The following is a 17,433-nucleotide window of genomic DNA, read 5'->3' as shown; positions in this document are numbered from 1 at the left end:
AATAATATATAATGCTATGTAATAATGTCTTTTACACTTCGTGTTATGTTTAGGTAGTTTTAAAAGATGTTAAGAAATTTGGACTATATTTGCTTTGTATTACACAATATCAGCAAAACAGCTTTCCAAAGGGCAAATCTGCACCTTTCATTCAGTTTTTTTAGTAAAATTACTCTCAGTGCAGTGTAGTCATCTTACTTGGTCAAGGCCATTTATGAAATGTACTGGCAAATTTAAGTTAAGCGCTCTTCTATGGAGCTGGCCTCACTTTTCATTTATTGGAGCTTTGTTTAAGTGTACGGCTTTCCCCTCCAGAGCAGCAAGGATTAGGTATTTTCCATTTGCTGCTAGGCGGTACGCGGCAGGGACACGCACTGTACTGCTGCTTTTCCAAACAATGTGTCATTTGCCAGAGAGACTGAGCTGCAACACCTATGCACGCAGCTGAAGCTGTCAAATGGATGACAGATTATTTCTGCTGTATGCTTTTTTTGTAATAAGTAGTACTTAATATCTTGCCTTTTTGACTACAAAGAATAGAAGAAATTCATGAGACAGTGGAAAACCAGACACCATGAGATTTATCCCTTGCTCTATATGAAATCAAAGATAGTACTTTGGTTTTCAAGTTCACGGTTTATGTATCTTTATTTAAAAATCTTCAGTAAACTTGCTCATATCAGTAACTTTGTTCCTCTGGTTTTTCATAATTACACCAATTTTTCTGCAGAATTTATAATCCCAGAGGAAAGAAACAGTTTGCTTTAAAGTGATCAACACCTTGACACTGTCGTCTGCAAAACCAACCAGCCATCCTCCCAAAAGCAAAAGCTTCATTCACAGAGGTACCACCTAATGCAAAAATGCCTGCCCACCCGATAAAGGTCATTTGTAACACTGCAGCACACGCTAAAAGTGTATGTACTAGATGTTGAGACAACTAGACGCATCTCATGCCAAGTTTTTGTTACTTAGATTTCTCATTACTTGAACAAAAACTTATGCTCTAGGGACTTCAGTATGTGCCTCTCTCCTCTGGAGAATCCTGTAAGCATACTTTCTTTCCTTGTAGTTAATAAACACACATATACTTTAAGTCAAAAACAAAGAAAAAAGAGGTAAAGCTGAATGTGGAATATAAATGAATGATTCTGCATTTCCTATTTTGAATTATTGACTTGTTAAACCATGTAAGAGCGTGAACTTTATAGCCACTTATGGAGCTAAGCAAGAAGACGTTAATTAAACAATTTGCTGTTGCTCTGTTTTTATATTAGACAGTAGGATAGTATGAGTAGTTGTGACTGCTGTATGAATGTCTGGTGTGTAGCCATAAAGATGAAAGTAAGCTATTTAATGTTTTTAGTACTGTAGATTTCTATAATTTTTGTAGTAATTTCAGAAACATAAAATATTAATATAGAACTTATTCACCCAGAACTAAAATAAAGGGAGTAATTCCACCCACTACTGTGTTATATAGGATCTGCCAGGCTGATAACAGCCAGGTTGGCATATTCAAGTCACTCCCGAAGATTTTTGAGTTGAGGTAGGATATGTCCTAAATCACTTTCTGTCTGATGATCTCAAAGACTGAATCATTCTAGTACTAAGGCGCAGATTAAGGATGTCTATATTTTGTGTTCCCAAGTCCCCAAAGACATTCAGGGCTCAAGTGATACAGCCATGTTTGCATAAGACGGCAGCTGATCTAGAGACCACTTACCAGACAGTACTATCCTGCTGCGATTACTGAAAGCAATTAAGAATCTTTATTTATATTTGCATTAGTAATACATTTCACATCAGGTATTATACTTACTTGTTTATTGTAACTTATGTGCATGTGACATTTACAGTCTGGCATTTATTTCTGAAGATTTTTATGGTATAAGGAAAAGCCCAGGTAATTTTTGGCCTATTCCCTATGCAGTTTTTACAGGCCCGCAGTAAGCTGAACATATTGCCTGTTTTCTCAGAAACCGATAATTGTTAATAGGAGATAACTGCATGAAGAAAATGTATTTGCAGTGATTATACAAGAAGAAATGGTGAGTATTCAACTCTTGTTGCCATGAAATGTCCATGTGAGCTATAGCACATTAGTCTTAATAAATAGTGACCAAAAGATGTTCAGTTCATCTAAAAGCATGCCATCAAATGCATGCCATCAAATGCATGCCATCAAATGCATGCCATCAAATGCATGCCATCAAATGCATGCCATCAAATGCATGCCATCAAATGCATGCCATCAAATGCATGCCATCAAATGCATGCCATCAAATGCATGCCATCAAATGCATGCCATCAAATGCATGCCATCAAATGCATGCCATCAAATGCATGCCATCAAATGCATGCCATCAAAGTTTAGAATCACCTACAGAACTAAAAATGCTATGTAAATGACTCTGATAGTGTATAGCTCAGCCTGTGAGAAAAAAGTAAAACTAGATCCAATGGGTGACTGATGAAACTAGATTAATTCAGATTAAAATTATGATTTAAATTCTTGAGAAAAATATACCTAGAGTCTTCATCGCTTGCGGTTTTTCAAATAAAGACCGGATACTGTAATTTATGCATGTTTCTAGTATTACATAAAATAAATGAGAGGTTCTTTATGAGGGAGGCCCAATGAAAATTGCCCCAGAACTGTCTTAAAATATTACCATTTTGTTTTCAAAAGGTCAGTGGATACAATGTATAACAGGCTGTCATTAACTCTGACCATGGACTACTGCGGAATGCCAGCACACATCCACTCCCTCTGCAAATGGCGCTGACACCTTGAATCTGTTGAGTCTCCTTTTCCCTAATTTTCAATTGATGTTAACAACACATATATTGCACAGTGCCCCCCCTTTCAGTATAAGTGCTTGTCATACTGGCTTCACTGCTTTCCCATAAATTGTTCATATATGACATTTATTCTTAAGTTTTACAGAATTTAGAGCCTGATTGTTTTCTATAGTAATCTTTATTGTTGCTTAAGTCAGTAGTTCAGAGCTATAGGATGAGTTTTCTACTTACCACTGGTTTCATGGTAGGATGGTAGGCAAGAATCCAACTTGTTGGTTAGGTGTCTAAATAGTTTAGGATCTGGGCTGGAGCTTGAGCTGTAAAACTGGGATAATATCACTTCCCCACCTCAGTGGAGGGCGGTGAGGAAGTGGCGAGTCATGTTTGGCAACGAGTAAGTTAAATGGGAGCCTGAAGATTCAACCTATAAAGGAGTTAAGGTATTTTGTGGATCCACATTTACTAAAATACAGGTATACATGTCTTATTTGAAAGAAATGCTCGGGGAGAGAACGATATTGAAAAGACAAGCTTGGACTGAGCCATAACCTACTACTTATAAATGATGTGTAAGAGAGCACAGATAGAAAAAAGGTGACATTTACTTGTGAATTTTAAATCTAGTGAGGGTGACGTTACTGAACAATAATAAATTGAAAACCTTGAAAAGAAATGAATACCTGAAAAAGAAGGCTTGAAAGAATAATGGCATGAAGGAAAAAAAAACACCCACATAAATTCAGTTTTGTATTTGCTGTGAAATTTCGTGTTGAAATTAAAGCAATAAAAGCTGTTCTCTATTTAGGATATTTTTACTGTTGGCTGCTGCTTTGAGAATCACAGGTGCTGGCCCTTTTGTGACCACAAACCAAACAAAAGCATCACCTTTTTGTTTACTGCTCAGGAAGAATAACGAAGAGAAACATTAAGCCTTAAAACCTCTCACTAGATTACCTTATGACTTGCCTTTTTTTTTTTTCTTCATGTAAAATGTCTGTTGATATTTTATTTATTCTTCTCTTCTCCTCTGTACAGCTTCTGATGTGTCAGGTTTTCCAGTCAACCAGAATATAGACATCATATCCTCTGCCATATGCACATTGAAATTCATAGAAATAAAAAGTCACTTACTGGATATAAAAATAGCTCTTCTTCAGATATAATACTTCAAGTTCTCATGGTCAAATACGTGTTCTGATAGCTGTCATATTAAGCACATCATTTGAATTAATGAAACGTTTATGTAAATTCTAAGATAAAGATTTAAGATAATTCTAACATAATGTTTAAGATTCCGTGCTTTGCATTTGCTCTGTTTCTTTGACTAAAAATTACTGTCTGTATGAATGATATATTATAAATTTTTTTTTTTATCTCTACTGAAATTATAGTCACATCAGGTCATTATTTGAAAGCCTAAGTCATGGCCTAAGAATAGAGCAGAAGACTGTAAATGGCAAAACCTATACACTTTTCTTAATTATTTTATTGTATCTATGTCATAGGATTTAAACACCCCAAGCTACAGCTGTGTTAATTTCAACATTTGTTTTGTGGTGTTACTTTCTGAGAGATTTTTCAAACAAGCTCCTTAGAAGCTGATTCAAACTTGGTATAAATATGCAGGATTTTACTCAGTGTAGTTTTATTTGCCTAAAGGTGGGTCCAGATCAGTCTTTCTGTAAGATGAATTTCTCATTTCATGAAGTACAGTAATACTTGCTGTAGTGTCACACAGCATGGTGGTAAAAAAACATCATTATAAGAGTATAAAAAGCACATCTTTGCTGCAAAAGTGTCTATTTTCAAATTATGTGTACAGTTTTTTGGTGAAAGGGGCAGCAGCTATTGAGACAATTTTTCTGGCAACTTTTAGAGAAAGATCTTTCTTAAATAGCTGACAACCATTTTGTTTGTGAAATATCTATACTGTGTAGAGGTATGAATAATTTAGAACATTGTTCTAAAAGTATATTAAAAATACATTGGATGATGAAAGTTCCTGTGAGCCAAGCAAATAGGTGAAGACGTGGGAAGTCCTGCCACTCCTGAGTTGTCTGCCTGCCACTGATAAAACTGGCATCACGGATTTTCACAGCACAGTGTTTTCGTGCTCCCCAATATAAGAGTTTAACTCCTGCTCTGTGGATTTTGTCTTAGAACATGATTTATGATTCCCAAGATTTTATGGTTCCCACAATGAAGAATGTTTCTGTACTCAAGCTCTCTCTTGATACTGGTTGCATCAACACTCCCTACTTGTACTGCAGATCCCCTGAAGAGCAAACATTAAATAACAACATATACTTTCACTGTTGACAGTGGTAAACAAATCAGCATGATCATCACCAGTTTCCTATCTCAAAGTTAGCAAACAAAAAGAAGAAAACATGCAGTTTCGAACAGCTTAATACAGTGGAGAAAAGTAAAACAAATATAAATGCAAGAGCTGGGGAGGAAAGCAGATAAAACCATACACATTGTTAGGGAGCAGGGTGTTTGCCAGTCTGCATCAAGATAAAACAAAAATAGCAATTATTCAGGTGCATATGAAAATAAAGCAACATTTCCCTCTCATCCACCTATAGCAGTGAATTATGTATTTTTTAAAACTTTGTCTCTGTTCAGCGCCTTAAACTGACGTTCTCCTGTAGCCAAAAACTGCCCTCACAAACCTGTGAAGTCAGCCAAAATAAGTTCCAATGTGAAGCATCTGAGTATGCAACTTTTGAGGTGAGTGTTTTTACTGAATCCTGTGGGCTGCTTACATGTTTAAATGTGTATTTCAATATTTTGATAAATTGAGGCATGGATCATTCAGTTATAGAGTTTGCTGGAATAGAAACTATGTGCTTGGGAAAAAAGTTAAATACATGTAGAAAACATTTTGAATAAATGCCTTTTAAGCCTTATGAAACACAACATTAAACAGCAATAGTTTCAGTGGTTGCAGCAATGATTTTCAAAAGGATTTAGCTTTAATTTTGGCAGCTGTTAGATATGGAATTGGGAACACAATGGGCAATTTTGGAAATCTGACTCCAGTTGCATGAGTTGGACCCTTCTGAAATTTCTCAAATGAAATTAAAAACCCAGTCCTTTTGGTAGATTGGAAGTTAAACTCCTGAGATGCTTTAAAGCCGGCACAAGCTGAGGGAGAGATGAGGAAAATGTCAGTTCTGCACTCTGCAAACCAGTATCATAAAGACATGATTGCAGCCTGACCCAAAACATGAAACAAAAAGAATCACAGTCCAGACACTGTTCAGAAAAGGCTCAACACAGTAACTGTCTCATCTAAATTAGCTCCTATATTAGTAAAGAAAAATGTAACTAATAGTAGGTGGTTTAAAGGAATTCATCAATATTTAGAAAAAAGGTCATTGTTGTTATGGGGGACATATAAAGCATGTAACTTCCTCTTAGGAAATCACAGAGATTTTTATTCCTCACTAAATATTTAATCAGAGCAGATAAAAGAAAATCTCTGCAAAATCTCCTTCAAGCCACCAGAGGATGAGTACTTCTCCATCAAAATAAATAGTTAAGCTGTAATGTAGCTTATCTAAGCCACACTAATAAGTTATTAGACTGGTAATACAATTCAAATTCTAGCAAGTGTAAATGAGGCAGACAGCTGGAATCCTTATTGAATACTAAGATTAGTAATTTGTTTTATGGAAAGCTGACTATAAAATTATTTAAACTATGCATATTGGAACATTAAAATGCATAAAAAGATACAGCATTTTGGAAAATCACTAGCTAATTAGGTAAGCATAATATTTTCTGTTGTACAGTTAAATATTTCCTTATGAAAATGGCAATTATAATGCAAACATTGCTTATATAGTCTGTAAAATGCTAAGGAAACTCATGCAATATAGTTATGTCCAATCTAACTCAGAACACCGTGTAATGTCCTGCTCTGTTGGTTGTGTTGGTTGACCCGCTTATGTTTAAAGTTGTTCTCTTCTGCAAATACCATGCTACTACATCAACAGAATTCATTATCTGATCTAGCTGTCAGTCTTGAAACTATCTCGTCCAATACTTATCTATATTGTCTTATTAATAAAAAGCCTTAGACATAGAAGAGAATTCCACCAGAATTACTGAACCCTTTGGGGGTACCAAGAACAATTAAAAAATAAGGGCACTACATAACCAGTCTATTCAGGCATCCTGTTTGTTATGAAGGTCTGTCAGCTAGTTAAAACAATTAGCATTAGCCAGGACAAGAGCTTGAGCAAAAAGAAAGATGGGTCAGGTTAGAGAGTAGAATATCTTTTCAGATCGTCTGGTTCTGATGATTTGTTCTATAAAATGATTAGAGAACTGGCCAAAGCTATTTATTAACAACTATCTTTGACAACCTGTGTGGAAGGATGAAGTCCTAGGAGATTGGGAAAGGACAAACATTTTCATTGAGGAGGAGGACAGAGAGAATTACAGCCCAGCTGCTTTAACATCAAATGCCACAGAAACCTGGCATATACATAAAAGTTATTTCAGAGCACTTGGAAGATTACAAGGAGATGAGTAGCAGCCTCTGTGGACTTATCAAGAACAAATCATGTCAAACCAAATTATTTTCTTGTAGAACAAGGCAACAGATTTTGTGAATGGAATAGAATGAACAGTTATTGTAACTTGACATGGGCAACGCCTTTGGCATGGCTTTCCACAACATTCTTATGAACAAGCTTAGCAAATTAATAAGAATATGTTTCTTACAGTTGTAAACTTGGTTGGAAGAAAAACATCCTTAAAGAACAGTAAGTAGTATTTCAGTTTCAAAGTGTAAGAACATCTTCCAGGTTCCTGGATTTCACTGAGATAGGGCATTTGATAACGATCAGTAAAGAAAAGATGATGATGAACTGGTCTGATAAGTACAGCAGTTTTTTTTGTCTCAACGTGTGAAGGGCTCTAATGAACAAATATTGGTAGAAAAAGTAACCTTAAGGAGAAGATAGTTGTAAAATAAAGAAACAACTTAATTCAAATATATATAACTGAGATTGTTTTTTTTATTTGTATTACCACAATGCTGTAGTAAACATCAGAACCCACCGTTGTCTGGGGTTGGGGGGAGGTAAATCAGCTCAGTGTGAACGAAGGGGTCATTCCAGGGCTCGGAGGCAGCCGGAGCAGAAGCAGCAGAGGGAGCCGGTGCGGCACCGAAGAGGCCGTCTGCGAGGGAGCGGGGGGCAGTCGGGGCTCCTGGGGTGATGGAGGAGCTGTGACAGTTCACCTCAGCCGGATGCGGGGATCGAGGATCATGTTCAGGCTGCTAGAAACCCTGGTGAATTTTCAGTTCAATTAGCATCACCGGTTCTTTCTGCCCGAGATACAGATTTCAGCCGTACGTGAAGTGCAAAGGTTTATGAAGTGTAGCACGCTACTGCCATCAATCCTCCTGTAACCCTATGACAGAGATGTGAAAAGGCGTTAGATTTCAATACTTCACTTTTGCAGAAGCAAATGAATAGAAGGTCAGAGAATGTGTATTATCTTCCTGCTGTCCGTTAACTGATTTACAGACCATGTCTCTTAGTTCTAATCAGAGGCAGTAAAAAAAATCCACAAAAGACTAGCAAAATATAAATCGATTTTTAAAAATCAGCCATGGATAACCTCAGTTGAGAAAACACTGCTTTTTTTGCAATATGAGAAGTGACAGGATTAATTTTTACGATTTCATCTGTCTTTACGTTGGTCTTAATAGAACTTTAAAGTAATTATCAGCAGATTACACTTGCGAAAGAGTAACTAAGAAGCTAAACGCTGAATTCTCCTCAGCAAGGAGTTTCTCTTCCAGGGTGTTTGTCCGACCCAGGACAGCGCTCAATCCCGGCGTGCGCTGAGGTGCCAAGCGCTATCGCATTCCCGTTTGCACCCTTCGCGCGAACAGGAGGCGCGGGCGGACCAGGAATGCCTGTCGGGCAGTTTATTAACGCACTGCTCCCATGTTAAACCAGCGTGCTCTGTGCCCAGGGCCGGTCCCCGTGCCCGCACAGCCCGGCTGCCGTTCCCACGCCCGGGGGAGATGAGGCGCGGGCGCAGCCCCGTCCGCTCCGACCTGAGCTCAGCCTTGGCTCCAGAGACGAAATAAGGCCGGGACCTGCCCCGCCTCCCGCTGCGCGCCCAGCCGGCCGGGGCCGGGGCCGGGGCCGGGGCCGGGGCCGGGGCCGGGGCCGGGGCCGGGGCCGGGGCCGGGGCCGGGGCCGGCGGCGCGCGGGGGGCGGGCGCGCGGGCGGCTGCCCCCTGCCGGGCGCGCGGCGGCCGGCTCCTCCCCGCCCAGTCCCCGCCCGCGCGTTGCCCGGGGAACGGGGGTAGGGAGCAGCCGGGCGACCGCTGCCTCCATCCCCTCCTTCCTTCCCCGCCGGTGCCCGCAGCGGAGCGGCATCCGCACCCGCACGCCCCGCCGCCATGCCCCGAGCCGCCCCGCTCCTCCTTCTGCTGCTGCTGTTCGCCCTGGCCCAGCGCCGCGCCTGCCTTCCCGGGCCGGCCACCGCCGCGCCCCCCGCCCCCGGCCGAGACCCCTGCCTCAGCCAGCCCTGCCGCAACAACGGCACCTGCTCGCCGGTGCCGGCCCGGGGCCCCGCCGCGCCCCGCCGCCTCCAGCTGCTCCTGCCCCAGCCTCCGGCCGCCTACAGCTGCGCCTGCCCCGCGGGGGTCACCGGCACCTCCTGCCAGGTAAGGGGCGCGCCGAGAGCGCCCTGCGCGCCCCCCTCGGCCCCTCCGGGGGTGCCCCCCCCTCAGCGCCTCCCTCCAGCCCTGCGTCCTTGTGCCCGTCCCTGCCCTTGGGTGTCCCCGCTCGGTGTGCGGCTGGCTCCCTCCCGTCCTCGGTCCGCCTCACCCCACCCCGCCTGCGGGCGTCTCTGCCCGCCCTGCCTCGCTCCGCACCGAGCCATTCCGGTGCCAGTTTGCCGGCCCGTCCGCCCCGGGTGCCCGTTCCCCTGGCGGGCGGCGCGGCCGCTCCCTCCCGCCGGCTCCTCGCGCGGCAGCCGTTGGTGCCGTTAACGGTCGCCGCGGGCACCCAGGGCTGCGGGCGGCGTCGGCTCTGTCCCGGGCGCTCCGAGGGGCTGGCAGCGCTTCGTGCCGGTGGACGCGTAAAGCGGGTGCCGGTACTGCGAGCGATGGGCTTGGAGCCGCGCCTTGGGCTGGCTGCCGACCCGCGGGGAGAGCCGTTACCGCCGGGCATGAAACGGACCGACGGCCTGTGAGGGGCTCGGTTAGAGGTGAATGAGGATGGGGCTGAGCTCAGCCAGTGCCTTCCAGGTTAATCTCGGTACTATAGCCACCCCCCACCGTCCAGTCCTCGCAATTTATTTAGTATTGACTTATTTTAAGGTGAAAAGGATGGTCCTTGAAAGTGGATGCTGTACTGCATTGAATACTAATCATTAAATCGTCTCTCCGGTGATAATTTTCATAGGCTAGGTGTGCTTGCTCCCACGTTTCGGGTGCTTCTTGGGTTGATTTTGAGTTCTGAAAGGTCAGAATGCTCGGAGTAGGGATAATGATCTAAAATACGGAGAGGCAGTAAGCAGTATCCTTCTAATGTGCTTGGTCACATTGGGATTTAATGTAATAATACAATCTAATTTAATTATTGTCATGTGAAGATTGTGATTTTTTTTTTTGTCTCTAACGTTAAGGATGAAAATCTTTGTTCTCATGTTCAGAAATTCACAAAAACTTAATCTTCCATATCTTCAGATAAGGAAAAGCAGGCGCAGGGACAGAGAGGCTTGTTTCCTGCATATGTATATGATGCTACGGGTTACTTTCTGTGACAGCAGTGTACAAAAGGCTATATGGATTGGCTACCATTTCTTTGGATAATGTTCTCTGTTTTAAGTGGATTTGACATAGAAGCAAATGAATTCAGGTACATTCAGTCTGCTTTTTAGTTTGGTTTTTTTTTTAATTTTTCCTTCATCAAGTAGTACCCAAACTATATTGTTGAATAGATAAAAGGGATAATACATTTACTGAAGACTTAATGTACGTGAGTATAAAAGTGATTGTAAAGTAGGAGCACTATGCACAGAGTTCTGTCCTTGCCTTGAGATGTCTCAGTCGATTCAGTGTAACAACAAAAGTGAAAATATTTACACTAATGAGATTCAGTAAAATCAGAGAGATGAAAGTGGATTAAATAGATTTCTCTTTGGCTAATTTTAGCTGTTGTCCTCTGAAGAGTTTACTATGTTTCTATCAGTACAAAGAGAGAAAGAGGGTGCTGTGTGTTTGCTTCTGCTTGTTGCTGTTAGACCTAAGTGTCTGAGGTGCATGACTGAAAGATTAATGACCCTTTTAAAGACTTAGTAAAATGTAACGCTTGCTGGCATCATACCTCCTGTGAAGTGTTGTGCCTGGGGAACTGGATTTAATTGTTTTTCTAATAAGAGAGATAGGCAATATTTTCATAGCACTTACGCTTTTTATTAACTAATAAAAGGCGGCTTACAGTGTCATACATTATGTTTCTTTTTGTAAAATACTGATTAATGACCCTTGCAAGGGAAACTGATAAACAAATGAATGCTACTTCTAGCTTATCATGTCAGCAGTTGAAGTTAGCTATGAAAAGTTAATGTGGTTTTGAAATGTAACTTTAATTAACTAGAGAGCAAGCAGATTGTTTAAAGGGGTAATATAAACACAATATATCCATAGCTGAGGTTTTGCTCACTTTATTGAAATAGGAAATAAATAAATATTGTACAAATGCATTAATTCTTGTGTTGCTCTGTCATTCAGATGCCTAACAGCTTAACAGATGCCTAATGGCTTAAACTTCTACAAAGAAAGGTAAAAACAATCAGGTTTTCCAATTCAATGATAATAAATAACTGTAAGGATTTAAAAATAACTATAAGGATTATTTTCTCATATGCCTTAAGGATTATGAGAAAACTATGGACTAAATCAGGGGATCATGGGATATATCTAAACAGGGGGTTTTCGACTTACTGCTGAGGTTGTTATTGAACAGTTGGACTTGTAGAAGGGAATATCAAGAGCCGAAAAAAAGAATAGGAGTCATTATGTTTAAATACCCAGATCATGGAGGGTAAATTTGTGTTTGTGGAATTTGTGATGGAGCTGGAGTGGGAACGCCACTTCCCTAAAAATATAGATTTACGTTTATATTACTTCTTGTAGTGAAGGCAACATTTTGCCAATTCTGCTCAGATGTGTTGAGATGTAGAACGAAGGAAAAATGTTCTAAATGTGCCTAGGAGTCAACTGGGCACAGTGAAATTGATAATGTAGAAGGATTGCTAATGGTCAAAGTTGAAGATTACCCACAAATTTTGTTACTGAAGTTTTACTGTAACTGGTTTTGATGCACTTCACGATGCTGGTGCTCGCATGGGAAAAGTGGCAAAGAATAAAACTGACATCACATACACGTGAGATACTTCTAAAAGCCCAGAGCTTTCCTATCACCAAGTGAAGTATTTAACTTGGACTTAAGCCAATTCCATGATCTTATGTTATAATTGCTTTAGTAACTCATTATTTATTTAACAACAGAAATTACAGGTCCTCTTAGTATATCCATCCCATGAATTATGCATGTGTATATATCTCGCATTACTTACGGTTTGAATATACTTTGTTTTGCAAACTTCAGGTTTGTTTTGTTATGGATTGTTTGGTTTCACATTGCGGGACATTGCTCTAATTTAACTCAATTTCTTTTCACGGTTGTGAATTTTTTCCCACTTCTCTTTACAGTATTTCTAGTTTGTGTAAAGAAGAAATAGAATTAATGTGTTCAAGTATCTTAAACTTTAGTCTGAGCAAAGAAATCACATGTATTCCCAAGGAAATTGTACAAAAATTGTAATGAATTCAACTGCTGTTCTGCAGGAATTTGAAATTGGACAATTCTCAGCTTTACACTGAAAGAACTTGATGAAATAAATTGGAATGTACTGAGTGACAGATATTAAAGTTCGCTAAACGTTATATTCCCTAAATTTTTACTTATATTTTACTTTGAAAGGCAAACTTTAACCTTTATTTCTAACGACTGGTCTAATTAACTCTGTTATTTCTAATGACATGTATAATGCAATAACAATTGTTTTTCTTGATCAGGAAAGTTTTATGTAAAAATTGATTTGTGTTAGTGCCTTATGAAATAATCTTAAGAGATTATTTCTCTTAAGATAATCTTTTAGATTCCTACTAAATAGGAAATGAAAAATTTCATGATACATTTGGTCGTTTGCTTAAAAATACAGAATCTGAACTTAGTTAATTGCATTAAATTGCATGATGTTTAGTTGATTCCATGCTAGTGCTAATTTCATTAAAAGACTATCATGTGAAGAAACATTCATTTATTAATGTATTTTTAAATACTATCGTACACGCTTCATTTGTTTTAGTTGCTTCTCTTGTTTTTGTTTGTGTTTTGTTTTTTATTTTTTTTCTTCTCTCCTTTGGTTGATAACTTTCCCTCATTCTTTTACTTTGTAGCTTTGTAATATGCTTTTAGTTATTTAATAGATTGTGTCTGTAATCAAAACTAGAAAACAAGTAGGGTGCAAGCATACTGAACCAACATTCTGACTTTGCAGCAGTTCTCTTCTACGTAGTCTGATTAGTGATGACTGGATGTTCCACTTACTTCTGAGAGTGACGTGGTAGCCATTGATGTAATAGCATTTTTGAGTTGTATTGAAATTGTTATTTTAGTAGCAAAACAATCTCTTTGGTCTTGGGGAGGATTTGTTGTGTTCACTCTGATGGCTATCTTTCCACACCTATAGTAGAAAATATTTTTAAAATGTAATTGCGGATAGCTTATTTAAAATGGAATTTTAGAAAGGTGTAATCCGAGTTTTAAAAAGTCAAGGAAGGAACTGATATTATAAAAACTAATACAGATGGAGAGTAGTTTATCTTTTACATTTTGTTCTTAGAATGATTCCACCCCACCTCCCCCCCTTTAAATTTCTGCCTGATTATGTTTTTCTTCATTCTCTCAATTTTTGTACTTTTGAATGCCAGGTGAATTTATTCTTGTCTTTGATCATGGTGTTTGAACATTCATACACTGTAATGCAGTGATTCAGTTTTTTGTTCTGTGCCCCCTGCTTCTATTTTTTATCCTGTGTTGGGTTTTTGTTTCTTTTTCTTTGAATTTATTTCTGTTCTCAATAGATTTCTGATAATGTGCTGTTTATGCTGAATGCAGAAATCCAGGGTTAGCAAACTGCTACACAGAGAAGGATTATGATTATTGTTTCTTGACTCAATGGTCTAATACTTCAGAGTAAGTGGTACAAAATTTCATTGGCCAGGTTATTTCAGGCTGCACTGGACAGTGCTGTATAAAAGGACATCCTTTGATCTAACTGCTAAATCACCTTCATGTGAGTATCCTGATTAATTCTTCACGAGATCCTGTTTTCTATTAAGTGCTGACGTCCCTTCTGAAAAGTCTCTAAATAATCCTTGAATTCACAATGAGTTCTCTAGCGTATTTAAAATGCTGGTTTTTTTCCATTCTGTACTCATTAATGAAGGGTATATACTTAGATTATGTGGTTATTGTGATGCAAGTATTTTGTTATGTGACCATTCTGTTTGCTCTTTTATCTTTAAAAAGAGTAAATTGTATAGTTAGCAGATGCCCTGGAGTTTTTTTATTTTATTTGGATGTAGTTTAGCTTGAGTTCTGAGGTACCATGTCATTTCCTGCTGACTAACTCTGCTAACTCTTGCAGTGCTTTAAAGTTGCAGAATTTAAATATTTGCATTGATGCATATATGTGTGTGAGAAGAGGCTGCAGTTTGTTTTTCTTGGAGAAGAGGAGGCTAAGGGGGAACTAACTGCCATCCTCAACTACCTTAATTGGTGGTCATAGAGAAGATGGAGCAAGACTTTTCTCAGATGTGGTCAGTGAAAGGATGAGAGGTGACATGTGTTATATAGTAGGGGAAGTTCCAGTTAAATCTAAGGAAAACATTCCTCATAATGATGGGGGTCAAACACTGGAACAGGCACTTAGAACAGTTGTGGGATCTCCATCCTTAGAGCTTCGGGGCTTGAGTGGCCAAGACCCCAAGCACCTTGGCCTAGCATTAGCCTTGGCCTGAGCAGGGGTTGGACAAGAGAACTCCCTCAGGTTCCTTCCAGCCTAGACCATTCTATGATTCTGTTCTGTGATTCTGTATATACACACACCTGTATATATATTTTTTTCCCCTAGATTTTTGCCTATTACTCTCGTCCTGTTCCTGCCTCCCCTTTGTTGGATATTCTGCTAAATTATTTCCATGTTATTATACGTATATGTTTTACATCAAGTCTAGACTGTACCTGGAAGCTGACAAACTTGTGTGCAGGGCAAGCAGGAGTTCTAAGAGGCAATATTACTATTAGATAAGATATCTGAAAAATCTTTAGTATTAATTTCAAGCCACTTTGTTTACAGCTCTTTTAGTCACAAATTAGTATATTCACATTTCATAGGCATTGTTGAGTTTTTTTACTTCAAGTAAAAATTGTATGTCCCACAGGACTGATGGGTATTATTTGTTTTCTGTGAGTTTTTGTGATCTGTAAGTGAAGTGTTGTTCAGGTACCCCGTGAACTTTTATCTCCCTGGTTGCAGTGGAACTGATGAAGCTCTGCAGTATGGTGATATGAGGTGTCAAATATGGGGAATGTTAGCACAGAATAAAGGAATGTGAAAAATAGTTTCTCTGCCCAATTTATTTCAGCTATTATAACATCTGTTTTCTCTAAGTGTAGTAGAAGTATATTTCCAGTCAGAAATTTAAGCTTTTCAAATTAGCATCTTGCCTTGAAGCATATAATGTGAAAATTTGTGAGCGACAGAACTATAATTCCGCAATTTCCAAAGCAGTCAATAAAGAATTGTGCTGTGATTTTTGCCATGGGATCTAAACAATCTATTCTAAATTTCTGTAGAATAAAACTGGAATAATGTAATAACCCAAACTGTCTCAATTATATAAGAGGTTATTATCTGGGTATCATCTGCACACTGACCTTTGTGAATCTTTGTATTCTCTCTTTCAATGTCATGAAATACTCTCTTTAAATCTGTTCAAAATAGTTCTTTTTAAATGCTAGTCAGGTCATTACATAGTGCAAATTATTTGGTTCTTGTGCTGGTTTTGGCTGGGATAGAGTTAATTCTGTTCATAGTAGCTAGTATGGGGCTACATTTTGGTTTTGTGCTGAAAACAGTGTTGATAATATAGAGATGTTTTCATTATGGCTGAGCAGTGCTTACACAGAGTCAAGGCCTTTTCAGCTTCTCATGCTCTGCAGACTGAGAAGGCTGGAGATACCCAAGAAGCTGGGAAGGGGCACAGCCAGGACAGCTGACCCAAACTGGCCAATGGGATATTCCATACCATATGACGTCATGCTCAGTATATAAACTAGGGGAAAGCTGGCTGGGGTGCTGCTGCTCAGGGACTGGCTGGGCATCGGTCGGTTGGTGGTGAGCAGTTGTTTTTTTTCTTTTTTTTTTTTTCCCATTTGCATCACTTATCTTTCTCGGGTTTTATTTCTCTCTCTCTTTGTAATTTTCCTTTTCATTACATATCATTATTATTATTATTATATTTTATTTCAATGATTAAACTGTTCTTATCTCAACCCATAAGTGTTCTCATTTTTACTCTTCCGATTCTCTCCTCCATCCCGCTGGGGGGAGGAGTAAGCAAGCAGCTTTGTGGTGCTTAGCTGCCTGCCGGGTTAAACCACAACAGTCTCTTTTGGCACTCAGCGTGGGGCACGAAGGGGTGAGATATCGACAGATCTGACCCAAGCATGTTAAAACAAATTTGTGATAATCATTCATTATATAAGTTTAGTAGTCACTAGTCACAATGTTGATTCATTTGCTCTCAGAGTTGTTGTGCTTCTTCTCAGAGTTGTGCTATGTGACACCGTACTTGCTCTATGCACTCCCTGTGGTGCTGTTTATTACCTCTGGGAGTTGGATTAAAATTACTGCTTTGCTGTACTGTGCAACACTGGCTTATGGTATGATAAAATTATTGGTTGTGAGATTGTACTCAGCACTGCCATCATCCCCATACTTTGGCACCTATCTCTCGGAAACTATTAATAATTACACTTTATACCTCTTCTCCTTGGAGAGCCAGTCTACGGGAGAGACACCTTCCTTCACCTTCCCTTTTTCCTCCAGGCTGATTACAATAGCTCTTGAGAATTTTGAATATCCTTGGGATGTTCAAACCAGCATGTTCCAATTGCTATGTCTCTTGAATGTGTTTCAGGCCTTGTTTAAGGTTAAACAACTATCTAAGAATACCACCCAGAGATCTGCCCTGAGGCTGGATAGTTATGAGTGGCAGGGTGTGTGGGATAGTATGGGCAAGTACCTAGGACAGCGGTCACCTCCAATGTTTTGGAACTTCACCCCTGAACAAGTGCAGAATCCTGAAAAACTAGTAAAATATTTGGAAAAAGTATGCTGTCACCCTGGCAATTCCAGAGAGACCCAAATCACTGCAATGTGCTGGGGCCTGGCCCATGCCTACCGAGCCCTGTTCAACACTATTCAGAATCCTCAAGGGGAAGAGAAG

General features: G+C 39.8%; 1 protein-coding gene and 1 long non-coding RNA gene across 2 annotated transcripts in view; both read left to right on the top strand.

Annotated features, from left to right (window-relative positions):
* The first annotated feature begins 737 nt into the window (after nt 1-737).
* On the top strand, nt 738-2,951 carry LOC142085839 (uncharacterized). The gene is made up of 3 exons (XR_012674837.1): nt 738-917; nt 1,934-2,051; nt 2,693-2,951. It is a non-coding gene; the product is annotated as an uncharacterized LOC142085839 (long non-coding RNA).
* A 6,177-nt stretch (nt 2,952-9,128) lies between these two features.
* Nucleotides 9,129-17,433, top strand: part of DNER (delta/notch like EGF repeat containing) — a 142,784-nt gene continuing 134,479 nt past the window's right edge. Inside the window, exon 1 of the mRNA XM_075157633.1 lies at nt 9,129-9,507. Within this exon, the coding sequence (XP_075013734.1) occupies nt 9,241-9,507 (267 nt within the window). The 5' untranslated portion in view covers nt 9,129-9,240. The remainder of the gene's footprint in view (nt 9,508-17,433) is intronic.

This window comes from Calonectris borealis, chromosome 9 (assembly GCF_964195595.1).
Source record: "Calonectris borealis chromosome 9, bCalBor7.hap1.2, whole genome shotgun sequence".
Lineage (NCBI taxonomy): Eukaryota > Metazoa > Chordata > Aves > Procellariiformes > Procellariidae > Calonectris > Calonectris borealis.
Note: the sequence above shows the minus strand (reverse complement) of the source record. Positions and strands in the feature narration are given on the sequence as shown.